The 12,868-nt window shown below is 36.0% G+C and overlaps 3 protein-coding genes across 4 annotated transcripts in view; 2 read left to right on the forward strand and 1 right to left on the reverse strand.

Annotated features, from left to right (window-relative positions):
* The window catches only part of LOC147853746 (uncharacterized), a 103,053-nt gene that overhangs the window by 29,260 nt on the left and 60,925 nt on the right, over positions 1 to 12,868 (reverse strand). The window lies entirely within an intron of this gene.
* Positions 2,021 to 5,095, forward strand: LOC147853749 (uncharacterized). The gene is made up of 6 exons (XM_087332434.1): positions 2,021 to 2,488; positions 3,539 to 3,609; positions 3,688 to 3,824; positions 3,910 to 4,400; positions 4,484 to 4,743; positions 4,825 to 5,095. Exons 2-6 carry the CDS (start codon positions 3,539 to 3,541, stop codon positions 5,093 to 5,095), a joined length of 1,230 nt encoding a protein of 409 aa, XP_087188560.1. The 5' UTR covers positions 2,021 to 2,488.
* LOC147853750 (Signal recognition particle, SRP9/SRP14 subunit) lies at positions 7,697 to 9,869 on the forward strand. The gene is made up of 4 exons (XM_087331870.1): positions 7,697 to 7,822; positions 7,902 to 7,970; positions 8,097 to 8,190; positions 9,618 to 9,869. The coding sequence occupies exons 1-4, from the start codon at positions 7,754 to 7,756 to the stop codon at positions 9,692 to 9,694; spliced, it is 309 nt and encodes a 102-aa protein (XP_087187996.1). The 5' UTR covers positions 7,697 to 7,753; the 3' UTR covers positions 9,695 to 9,869.

The following is a 12,868-nucleotide window of genomic DNA, read 5'->3' on the forward strand; positions in this document are numbered from 1 at the left end:
GTATTGAAATATATGTTGATTGCCTTTAAAGGCAATGGCAACAAGTCAACACAATATATACACACACGATATCACCTTAAGAATAGTCTCTCAATGGCTATGATATGGTTAGCTTACATAAATATGCACCATTGTAAAATAAATGCTCAATGGACATCCATTGAACCCAAGTGTCACATTTTATACTATCGATTTGAGTTCACAACAAAAGCATCTTAGAGCTAAAAAGATCAAAAGTGACGATCAATGCATAATGAGAATGACAAGCAATGGTCACTACATATATACCTACTCCTCGTTGATCTTGTTGGAAAACATGGCATGATTGTTTGTATCATATAAAGTAGCCAGTCACATCAATGATCGAATCTTGCAATAAAGATGTGGAGGTCATGCTTGGGGGTATCAAAGGTGAAAAGGATCAAGAAAGACAATAATTTCCAACGTGAGTGTAGGGTGAGTTTAAAGACACATTACAAATTGCGATAGTAATGGGTGTTGTTTAACCCTATAGGGTGTACAATACTCACAATGGAGGCCAACTCCAAAGAGCAACGAGCTTCATAGATGTAATATATAGTAGTACTACTCAATATGTCCCACAATGGTTGCACTTGCTTCCTTCTCTCCGTAAAATTGCATGGACACAAATGGAAGTACACGAACTATTTCGGAGTTAGTGTTAAAACCATGGTACACAATTTCAAAATCATTGTAAAAAATAGAATGGACAAGCTATGTCCAACCTACCATGCCCATATGAATACCAATGGGGGAAAGTAATTGACAAATATTCTTACGAGGTGTTTCCATACCAGTCAACACTCGGGGCAATCCCATAAACAACGTTTCTAAGTTTCAACTTGCAAATGACATCAAGCACAACTAGAGGATACACCCAATGTACCAATAAGGCAGGCTCAATGAGCAAGTATTTGCCGTGGTAGTTTTCTTTCCTTTTGTAATGGTACAATTTTTAGTTCCTTTTGTAATGGTACATGTTTTAGGAAGAAGGAAGGATATCCAACCATTATGGGAATTACTTAGTATCATTGGCATGCCACATTTGGAAGGCTAGTTGCTCCCTTTTTCATCAAGTTAGGGTTTCACCAATTGAAGTGGTGTGTAACATTTGGTTGGACATGGTCCATACCACAAAAGGATAGTGGGATAGTTGTATTGGGGATTCAAATTCTCATCATCTCCGGTTCATTACTCTTGTCCTTATATATACAAGAATAGTATAATGTATTGGATCTCCTTCCAATTTGTGATGTATAGGAAGTTGGTGGTAATCGGCGAGATGGTGGATGTGGAAAGAGGAAGCATATTTGTTGAGTTGACAGTATAATGTATTGGATCGCCTTCAAATCTGCAATAGACAGGTTGAAGAAGTATTGAAAGGTTCATAACTATGACCTGCGAGGGCTTGTTTCCGAATATAAGTACTTTGGTTGTTGTCTATGGATATGATACCTTGCATTGTGTCAAAGGAAAAACTTACAATCAGTGGATTGTTTTCTCTATTTTGGATGTGTTTCCTCAACCAATGTCTTTCACAAGACAGGTTGGGGGGGGAAAAACTTTGTATGTTGTAGTTGTTATGACCCTTTTTATACAACTAATGGAAGGAAATTTGTTTTGGAAAAATAAATAAATAACGTTATATATGCACATATATAACGTATATACATGTGTGCTATTGTACATACATGAATGTAGACACACACACACACACAAAACCACACCACACACATATACTATGTATGTACACATGCATAGATATGTAAACATAGACATGGCCCCCCACGTACACACGTATGTACACATATGCATACTTACACACAACACATACGTACGAAATACATACACATTCACACACACACACACACACATGCACAAAAATGCATGCCTGTACACCTACATAAACAAGCGCCCAAACTCACGTGCACACTGCATCCATACACACATGCTAGGCACAAACATACACACACACATTACCTACCTACCTATCCCGTGGTGTCTAACTACTACCAAATATTAAAGAGGCCAAGTGAGGGAATCGCGGAGAGGGACGGTGCAGGTCGCACCGCTGATGGCGCGTTCGATCTCCACCGTCCAAGATGGATGTGGAATAGGCGCGAAAAAGCGCGCCACGTAAAAAGGGAGCCCGGCTCATACAAAATGGAGCCCGACTCATTAAAGAAGGGCTCCACTTTGTGAAAGGGAGCCCTTCTCATTCATGTTCAGGGAAGTATAAAAACCCATTCAGGCAAAATGGAGCCCGACTCATTAAAGAATGGCTCCATTTTGTCAAAAGGGAGCCCTTCTCATTCATGTTCAAGGAAGTATAAAAACCCATTTTCTGTCATTTTCTGTCATTCGTGGGTTTGAGGGTTTAGGGTTTTTGAGCGAGGCGCACCACCTGTCTGCGAGCACTCGTTGCAAACATCTCCGGTGAGGCACTGCATGCACCTGCAGTCCAGAGGTAGGCATCATATTCCTTCTATTAGGTTTTGGTTTTTATTAGGTATCATATTCTTTCTATTAGGTTTAGGGTTGCTTCTAATAGGTACCATAAATGTGTGTATGATTAAATACATGTATGTGTGTATGATTCAATACATTTGTGTGTGTATGTGTATGATTAAATACATGTATGTGTGTGTATGATTGAATACATTTCTGTGTGTGTATGATTGAATACATTTGTGTGTGTGATGGGTTTAGGGTTACATGTATGTGTGTTGTATTTAAGATCTTCTTTGGGCTGTGAATGTGTGTGTTTGTTGTATGATTGAATACATTTATTTGGGAATGTGCGTGTATACATGTGTATGATTGAATACATTTCTGTGTGTGTATGATTGAATACATGTATGTGTGTATGATTGAATACATTTGTGTGTGTGATGGTTGAATACATGTATGTGTGTATTTAAGATCTTCTTTGGGCTGTGAATGTGTGTGTTTGTTGTATGATTGAATACATTTATTTGGGAATGTGTGTGTATACATGTGTATGATTGAATACATTTCTGTGTGTGTATGATTGAATACATTTGTGTGTGTGATGGTTGAATACATGTATGTGTGTATTTAAGATCTTCTTTGGGCTGTGAATGTGTGTGTTTGTTGTATGATGAATACATTTATTTGGGAATGTGTGTGTATACATGTGTATGATTGAATACATGTATTTGTGTATTTTAGATCTTCCATGGGCTGCGAATGTGTGTGCATGTGTATGATTGAATACATGTTTGTGTGTATTTAAGATCTTCTATAGGCTGTGATTTAATACATGTATGTGTGCATTTAAGATCTCCCATGGGCTGTGTATGATTGAATACATGTATGATTTTGATTTTGCCAACATTTGAATGCTTGAATTTGCCCATGTGATTCATGCATTATTGGGCTCTTTTTTATGCCCACATTTGAATGTCAAATCTAAAATCTTGTATACATTCTTTGCGTTTTTTCTCCCTAAATAATAGTAATGTAATGAATGCCTTTCTAAAAATGTTTTGTACAGATGGCTAGTCGGTCCAAGATCTTCATAGACTTTGATGCAGATTGGGGTGAAACAATACCCTATGAAGGGAGGTATGGCATGAATCATTTCTCTACTTTATATTGTGTATAAATAATAATGTTTGTGTGCTAACTTGAATGTTGGTTTAGGGTTTATGTAAGAAAGGGTGTTAGGTGCCCCAAATCCAATGATACGGAGGCTGAAAACATCATTACTCAAGACTCGAGCATGGATACGAACCCCATGCATGACGTGGGTCCAGGTGTTGAAGATATCAAAGTAAATGGTGAGTTTATGTCCATTCTTATAATCATTATTGATGTAAGCATATTTTGGGTTTTTCTAATGCAAATGTGACACCATTGTTGTAGTGGACCCTATGTCCCTCTTCAAGTGTGGAAGAGACTCAACAGGTATCAAATGTCGCACCTGTATTGTGGGAGATTCGTGTAGAAAAGAGGGGAGATGGTTTCGAAAAAAAGCGGACATGGAGGCCCATTTACAGAAGGCACATGGCATCCATGTAATACTGCCTCGGGGGCTAAAGATAGACGAAGAAGAGCAATCGACCTCCATGAGGAGTACAACCACATCATTCTTCAGCGAATACGAAAGACAACGATCAATAAATCGTTTTTTGGATCCGGAGCTCAAGTATAATAGATCACGCCAATCACACGTGAGGAAGTTGAGGACAAGAGCAATAAAAATCTTCAAAGCCACTCCGGACTCACTTCGAACATGCAAGGAGGTTGATTTCATTGCTCAATTCGTTAGCCAACAAATGGCCAGGTATGACGAGGGAAAGGAGCATAGGATGGCAAAAGTGAGGTTGAAGATTGCGGATGCGTCTAAAGATTATGTAAGTATGGTTTATGATTTTGTGTGCATCTTATGTGAGTTTAAAACTTATGATTATGTGTGAATCTTATGTATGAATTGTAGTGTTTGCGTCATGGAATTCCCATACCAAAGGATGAGGCACATGTCGAGATCGATGGTGGTCAAGACCAACTGTCAGAATCGACAATGCAACAAGCAAGGAGGCCGAAAATCCAAATCCGCAGGAAAGAAGTGGACCCATGTAATTCGGAGTTCATTACATCATCTGACACAGATGAGGATGCAGACATTGGGATTGTCTTTGTTGGTCCAGGGACAATCTCGAAAACATGGGATAACTCTGCAAGAAATAAGTTCACCAGGTATGTTGTTATGCTGGGGGCATGATATCAATAGTTAACATCATGTTTGTTTAGTAGTTACTAATCTAGCCTAATAAACAGGTATCAGGTGGCATGCCGACGACTGGATGTAGCGGTCTTCTTGTCGGAGATACAACTATGTTCGTTGATCACAGTAGGGGAGATGGCATCCACATGGATGATAACCCTCTTCCATTTATGGATGGAGTACTCGCTGCCCCCCGAGATCAACAAGCGGTTTCATATTGTGGATCCGCTATTGTGGAGCTCCTTCGGAAAATCATGGCAAAATGGGCACGAAGGACTTTGGGCATATGACTACGTGGAGTCATTTTGCAATGGTTGTATATGACTCAATGTAAATCATTTTGGTTGTATATGAATCTCATTTTGGTTGTAGATGACTCAATGTAAATCATTTTGGTTGTAGATGACTCAATGTAAATCATTTTGGTTGTATATGACTCAATGTAAATCATTTTGGTTGTATATGAATCTCATCTTGGTTGAATATGAATCAATTTTTGAATCTCATTTTGGTTGTATATGAATCTCATCTTGGTTGAATATGAATCAATTTTTGAATCGCATTTTGGTTGTATATGAATCTCATTTTGGTTGTGTATGAATCTCATTTTGGTTGTATATGAAAATCATTTTGGTTGTATATTGGAATTGTTTTGGGTGTCAAAAGAATAAGACTAATAGCTTATTGACAAGTAGTGAAGGCAATGGTTTTTGAGAAAGGCCAATAAAGAGTAAGTATATAGAAAGAGTGCTTCGGTCCTTACGTAAAGAATACATAGTAAGACATAATGTCAATCCATTTCAAAGACATAATAAGACTCAATGTCAATCCAATTCAAAGACATAATAAGACATAATAAGACTCAATGTCAATCCAATTCAAAGACATAATAAGACATAATAAGACTCAATGTCATTCCATTTCAAAGACATAAATAAGACTCAATGTCAATCCATTTCAAAGACATAAATAAGACTCAATGTCAATCCATTTCAAAGACATAATAAGACTCAATGTCAATCTTATGACTAAGGTTAAAAATCGGGAGTGCCATGACTAAGGTTGATTGGGCTTTGATCTTGCATCATGCCTATGCACTCCGAGATCTTGGGAAAGTGGCACATGTTCAACCCTACCTGCATGGTGAACCAGGATCTCCCGCCATACAACCATTTATCTTGATACTTCAAGATCAATGGATGTTGGAAATGTGTGAGCGGTTGACCCTAAACAACTCTTGGGCAATCGACTCGACATTTAAAACAAACCAATTTGGGCTACCATTATATGCCGCAGTTGCCCCCAATGCCATGGGAATTGGGATCCCATTATGGTACATGCTTTGTAGTTCTGATAAGGGGTCAAACCATGAGCAAGTGGCATTAGAAACTTGTTTGAGAGTCATATTCGCAAGGATGCCCACGGTGAGGCCAAATGCGATAGTGATCGATAAATGTTGGACGTCATATAATGCCATAACTAATGTGGTTGCAACAGACCGTCAATCTTGGATTGTTGTAAATGGGCAACGGTCCCAAACACATTTGTGGTTTGACATGTGTGTGGAGGAAACTCTGGCCCAAGTTTGGTAGAATGTTCAACTATGGACATGTTGACACTACCAATATTGTGAAAAGACATTGGCAGTTTATCAAGTATACTGCCTTGAGGGGAAGAATAAACCGATCAATTACCGACCTTCTACATGTCTTAATCGGGGACAGTGAAACTGGCACTTGCATAGGAGGAACGGTAATAGAGTGGTACAAGCAACGACAAGAAATATGTGAGAGTGGTCGGTTTGCACCACGTGCGAATTGTAGGGATCAAAGGTCTCGACTTAAAGAAGCAGAGAGAATATTGGAAAGGTATGTCGAAAATAGACATCTCGCAAGAACTTATTGGCAGCAACAATAGACATCTCGTGCAACAATAGACATCTCGCAAGAACTTATTGGCAGCTCCCCAAACACTTCCAAATCCCACTCCGGAAAAATACAAAGAGGTGCTAGTCGGGCTAGGAGGAGATTGCCATTGGTTGACCATGAGAAGGTTCGGTGTTTGCGTTGCGATGGCTTGACCTTGACTTCAAGGGACTCAAATGTTACATGTCGGGATGATTGCATCTTGCAATCATCCCGACATGAGCCATAATCTTAATATGTATATTTCAATTTAGGGTTGTCAACATCTGACATTTTAATATTTTATGTAAGACTTGTTATTTGAACCTTTACGTTTTTTTGAGAAATTTTATGGTCAGTTTCATGGAAAATATTTGTTGTACACTTACAATTTTGTGGAGTTTTTGATGTTTGTTGCTACAGAGTCGGGCTCCTTTTGACAGAGTCGGGCTCCTTCTTATTGATGTGATCTGACAGCGGGGCTCCTTCTGACAGAGTCGGGCTCCCTCTTGCATAGGCTGTTTGACAGCGGGGCTCCTTTTTGACAGAGTCGGGCTCCCTGTGGCAGAGTCGGGCTCCTTTTCGCAGAGTCGAGCTCCTTCTGACAGACGTTGTCAGCTTTTTATCCATCTTGGACGGTGGAGATCGAACGCGCCATCAGTGATGTGACCTGCACCGTCCCTCTCCGCGATTCCCTCACTTGCCCCCTTTAATATTTGGTAGCAGTTAGTCACGACACACATTACCTACCTACCTATCCACATCCATCCATCCATCCATCCATCCATCCATCCATCCATACATACATACATACATACATACATACAAACAAACTATACACACACACACACATGCATGCATGCATACACACACACATACATACATACACACATACATACATACATACATACATACATACAAACTATACATACACACATACTATACATAGATACGTATTTTGTACATGAAAATACATATGTACAGATTGGTGAAGCAAACAAGAATTCGTCCATCAAAACAAATTAGTATACACAGACAGAGAGAGAAAGAGAGAGAGAGAGAAAGAGAAAGAGAGGAGATGTATATCGAATCGTGGGACGATTTCACGAAGCAATCTGTCGATCTCTTTCGACAACACCCTACTAAGGTTTGATTCATTCATCCATCCTTCTCTCTGTTTATTTTTTCCTCATGTATAGCTTATCTCTTTAGGTTGTTTTCTTCAGACTCGATATGTCATGAAATACCGGCATTGCGATGGACAATTAGTTCTCAAGGTCACAGATGACGTTGTGGTAATTCTTTTGTTTTCTCTTTCTTTACCTACAGTTTTTTGTTATGTTCTCCTTTTTGCTGTTTTCTGTTAGTTGAAGATTTCTTTCTGCATCTGTTCTTTAACTGGGTATTTTTATCCTTGTTAGTGCTTGAAATTCAAAACAGACCAGCTCCAAGATGCAAAGAAAATGGAGAAATTGAATAATTTGTTTTTCACCCTCATGGCACGCGATCCAGAAGGTTGGTTTCAGCTCTAAATTTAAAGGAGATTCATTTGTTTCTTGGATTTTCGTTCAACATTCTGAAGGGAAAATTCATTCGTCTGTTGGATTTTAGCTCAAAAGCGGAAGTAAAAAGTAATTTGGTTTGTGGGTTTTGCCAAAGTTTTGGAAGGCAAAGTTGATTCTTTTTCTCTGGGTTTAATTGTACATCTGAAATGGAACTTAATGTGTTTTTAAGTTTTAAGAGCTCAAATTGGATACACCTGAAGTAGAGACTAGAAGGATGACATCTACTGCACAGCTTATCATACATCGAGGACAATGTCAATATGAGCAATGCAATGTCCAATGTGGAAAATACTCTTAAAAATATTTTAAGAGCACACCTAAGAATATCACAATATTGAGGCTGAACTCTGTTGATGGTCTTAGTAATAGTTCAGTGAGCATGATTTTCATGATCATTGGCATATGCAAACACTGTGATTGAGATTCGAGAAGAAAAATAGAGCAGCTCATTTTCAAAATAAAAAACTACAAGGGTGCTATAATATTTGACTTTTCAAGATGAAACAAAGTGTTTTTGCCCACATTGGCGAACACTGTACTAGAGTAAACAAAGAGTTGTTCATGTTTTGAAGACAAAAACACTTATTGGGATGAAGATCAAAGAGTTGACTTTGTACTCTAGCTAGTGAAAATCAACCTCATGGATTTGGGATGGAGTATGTGATATATTGGATAATGCAACACGCTTGTTGTCCGAGCCTTATAACTCATACAGAATTGTGGATGAAATATAGATGCAATGACATCACGAGTGAAAAATGGGGAATTTGTTTTAGTGTTTTTGCAAGCCAGGTAGAAATGAGAATGTGAGGACATTCAGGATTAAATATATGGTATCTTTCTAATAGTTTTTTTAAGCAGTTGGAATGCGAATCTTGCAAGCACACTAGTTTGTCATTCGTCAATTAGAGGAGCATATGTATTAAGATCCGAGTAATGTCTTGCTGATAGCTTTTGTTATGGAATTTGAATAATGGAATGCATCTTGAACTATAAAGGCTTATTTTGGATGATGTTTTAGATTGCCATTACACTATTTAGATAACTTAATTCTTCCGTTCTATCTTCTGTTCTTTTTTATTTTTATTATGTCTTTAGTGAGCTTCATGTTCTCGTGTTTTCTAAAACACTAGTACGTTTCTAGAATATGTAATGTTAATGAAGGTTAATAATAATAAGTCCCTTTAAAGCACAGTAAAATATGAGTTACTGGCGAAGATCAATCTGTGGTGTTTCAAAAGTTTTGTTGAAAATGTGAATATATGAGCTACCAGAGTTTCATATCTGTACATTTGGACTGTTGATTATATCTCACGTGAAACTTGTTAATTCTATGTGGATTTTGATAAAGTCTTTTATTTCTTTTTGATTTTGTAGCTGACATTACAGAAGAACTAGCAAAGGAGACACTTGCACCGCAGCCTGTAAAGAAGGGCAGAGGAAAGAGACAATAGATCAAGAAAACCTTCTCTTCGGGAATATTTTCTATTTGATATCTTCAGATCCTCTAATCAGAATCTGACCCGACAAAGATTTTGAGCTGAGCTAATGCTAGATATACAATGAGTCAAACTGTAGTAAAAAAATTATGCCACATCCCTAATAATACATTTTCTTGTGATGTGCTTATTATTTTGTCTGACTCTTGTGATGCTTTATCTGTTATGATCAAAGAGATTATTACATGAAGAGAAATCATTATGTAGACAGAAAATCAGTAATAGAAAAGCCAATTTGGAAGTAGAGATCTAGAGGAGAAAATATTACTAAACTGTTGGCATTGTCACCATGGGAATGACATTGTTATTTTGAAGCTTAATTTTGCGAGTACTTCTGACCTATAAATGTCAGTATTTGTTATTGCCAATTCTTGTTCACTGTGTGTACACAATTCATTCATAGATGTCAATTTTTGTGATTGATCAGGCTGTCCACAAATTTGAAGTATATATTTGTGCCTCTATACATGGTTGCGTCAATCAAGGTGGAGGATAGATGATATTAGGCTTTCACTTCACATCAAGTTTGATTAAAATGTCTGTAAATGTGATTATGTGAGGGAGGTTCTAACCCTTTGTTTAAAACTCTTTTAGTATTTTAAATTTAATTTATGTAGCCAGTTGGAATCGTTGTTAAGTTTGGATATTTTTATTAATGCATATGGGGGCATTTCGGTTCAGATAAATTATCCTTATTGTAAATAGAGTTTCCTAACTACCATTGCAAGTTAGAGACAAGTATAGATTTCACATGTGCTCAACAATTCCAAGATAAGAAGATGCTACAAGTTGGGGAATCCATATTGCCAATTTTTCATTATATGATTTGAGAAAATGATTGAAAGGATGTGCAATCTAGCTATACTTGAGTCAAGAGAAAAGTGGTACTGAATATGGGCCTTGCTTTATTCATCATTTGTTCACCTAAGGAGGGTGATTGACCTTTCTTCAAGATTGCCCTCCACCTTAATTTTATTTCTTGTTCCAAGAAATAGAATACATCCCTCGAATGTTGAATTACTTTACATTATCATTGAGATTCTTGTTGGTGTGATCAAGTTGAGCATATGTGCGTACAAGCTCTAATGTACATGTATGTTGTAATGGTGCTTTGAAACTTTACTTAATGTCTATTCTTTCTTTCTGTCATTGTATTGTATCTAATTGTTGTTAATCTCCTTATTCTTTTATAATCTCTTTGTCTCCTATTTCATTTTTCTTTCTTTTCCTTAACATGTCTTTGTTTCTTCTTCGCATTATTGTAAGTTTAAGAAATTAGGATTGTCTTGTGTAGAAAATGTTAAGTTTAAAGTTTGAGGAAGTATCCATAACCTTTGCCTTGCTTCCTATAGATTATTCCTTCAACCACTTCTTCTTTAATTCTAACAATAAGATTCACTATATTGAGAGGGAGTACTAAGAATTAGATTAATCATGCTAGTAAGTTTTGCTGGTATTTTGCCATCCACCATTGGGTGTTTTCGTCTTTATCTTCTTCGAATTCGTACATCGTAAATATTTCTGTTCTCCTTTTGCTTCTCCATCATCCTTTTTTAAAGAGGCATTTTCAAACCAATTGTCTCATGGGCCAATTTTGGCCTTAGAAGACGTTAATACAATTCTACTATCGAGACAATACAAACTGGATAAACTCCAAATTCAATCATAAAATCAAAGAACTTCTTGATTTCCAATCAAATCACCCAAAACCACAAATTTCTTTCACTATTCTACCTTCATCTCTTTCCTCCTTCGACTATTCTTCATCCCCCCCAGGGCAGGAATTTGACGGGTGTCATGCCCGTCAAAGGCCATTTTGCCCGTCAAAAACATACACCTACTAAAAATGTCCGTCAAGTGACATATAAAGTATAAAATTTTCCTTTTCATGTGAAAGGCCCCTTAAAATTATACATGTCAAATGACATGCTAAAATTTTATTTTCTATGTCATTATTCATATATATTATATATATATACCACATATTGTCATATAAAATTTAAATATATGTACTATCATACTATCATCTATATAGTATCAAGATTCAATTTGACTATATAGTATGAAGTGTGTAATATACTAAATTCTAATATATATATATATATATATATATATATATATATATATATATATTTATTTATAACACGCTTAAAATAATATCATATAAATTGTAATGATGAATCCTCAAATCAATTTAAATTTTAAACAATAACCTTGGTGCTTTATTAAATACTCTAAAAAATACTAGAGTGTAGACTAGTCACTCTAGGTTTGATTTTAAGTTTTCTTAAAGTAAATGTTTTACTAACCTACTTTTTTATACATACTTATTACTTATTACTTAATACTTAATACTTATTACTGTGCTTTATTAAAAAATTAGGGTTAGTAATAACTTTTTAGTATAGGAAAAAGGTGAGTACTTACTACTTACTACTTACTGTTAGGTAACAAGTTATTTTTCAACTTAAAAATGATTGATTTTATGTAGTCTTTTGTGCAGCAGAAATAGAACAAAGAAAGACATCCTTCAACCTTCAACATTTTTTAACTACAGTTAAAAAATGTAAGTTACCATGATCATCTATCATATTATGTTCATTTAGCAAGTTATTATATTGTTTTTGTATTACCTTAATACCTCTAAAAATAAACTAAAAGTATTTCATTTCAATAAGGTTTGATTTTAAGTTTTTTTAAACTAAATGTTTTACTAACCTATTGTTTTATACATACTTATTACGTTTTACTATGCTTTATTAAAAAATTAGGGTTAATAATAACTTATTAGTATAGGAAAAGGTGAGTACTTACTATTAGGTAGCAAGCTATTGTTCCAATTAAAAATTATTGATTCTATGTAGCCTTTTTGTGCAGTGGGAATAGAACAAAAACAGCCTTCAACCTTCAACATTTTTTAACTACATTTTAAAAATGTAAGTTACCATGAATATCTATCATATTATGTTCATTTAACAAGTTATTATACAATATTGTTTTTGTATTACCTTAATACCTAAACAATAACTTCAATGTCTCTATTATAGTGAAATGAAATACTTTTAGTACATTTTTAGATGTCTATTATTTAAATAATTTCAGGGGGAAAACAAAGAACCAAGCACAACA

This window comes from Azolla caroliniana, unplaced genomic scaffold (assembly GCF_043228905.1).
Source record: "Azolla caroliniana isolate FFs.n. ecotype wild unplaced genomic scaffold, voAzoCaro1.0.p SCAF_16, whole genome shotgun sequence".
Taxonomy (NCBI): domain Eukaryota; kingdom Viridiplantae; phylum Streptophyta; class Polypodiopsida; order Salviniales; family Salviniaceae; genus Azolla; species Azolla caroliniana.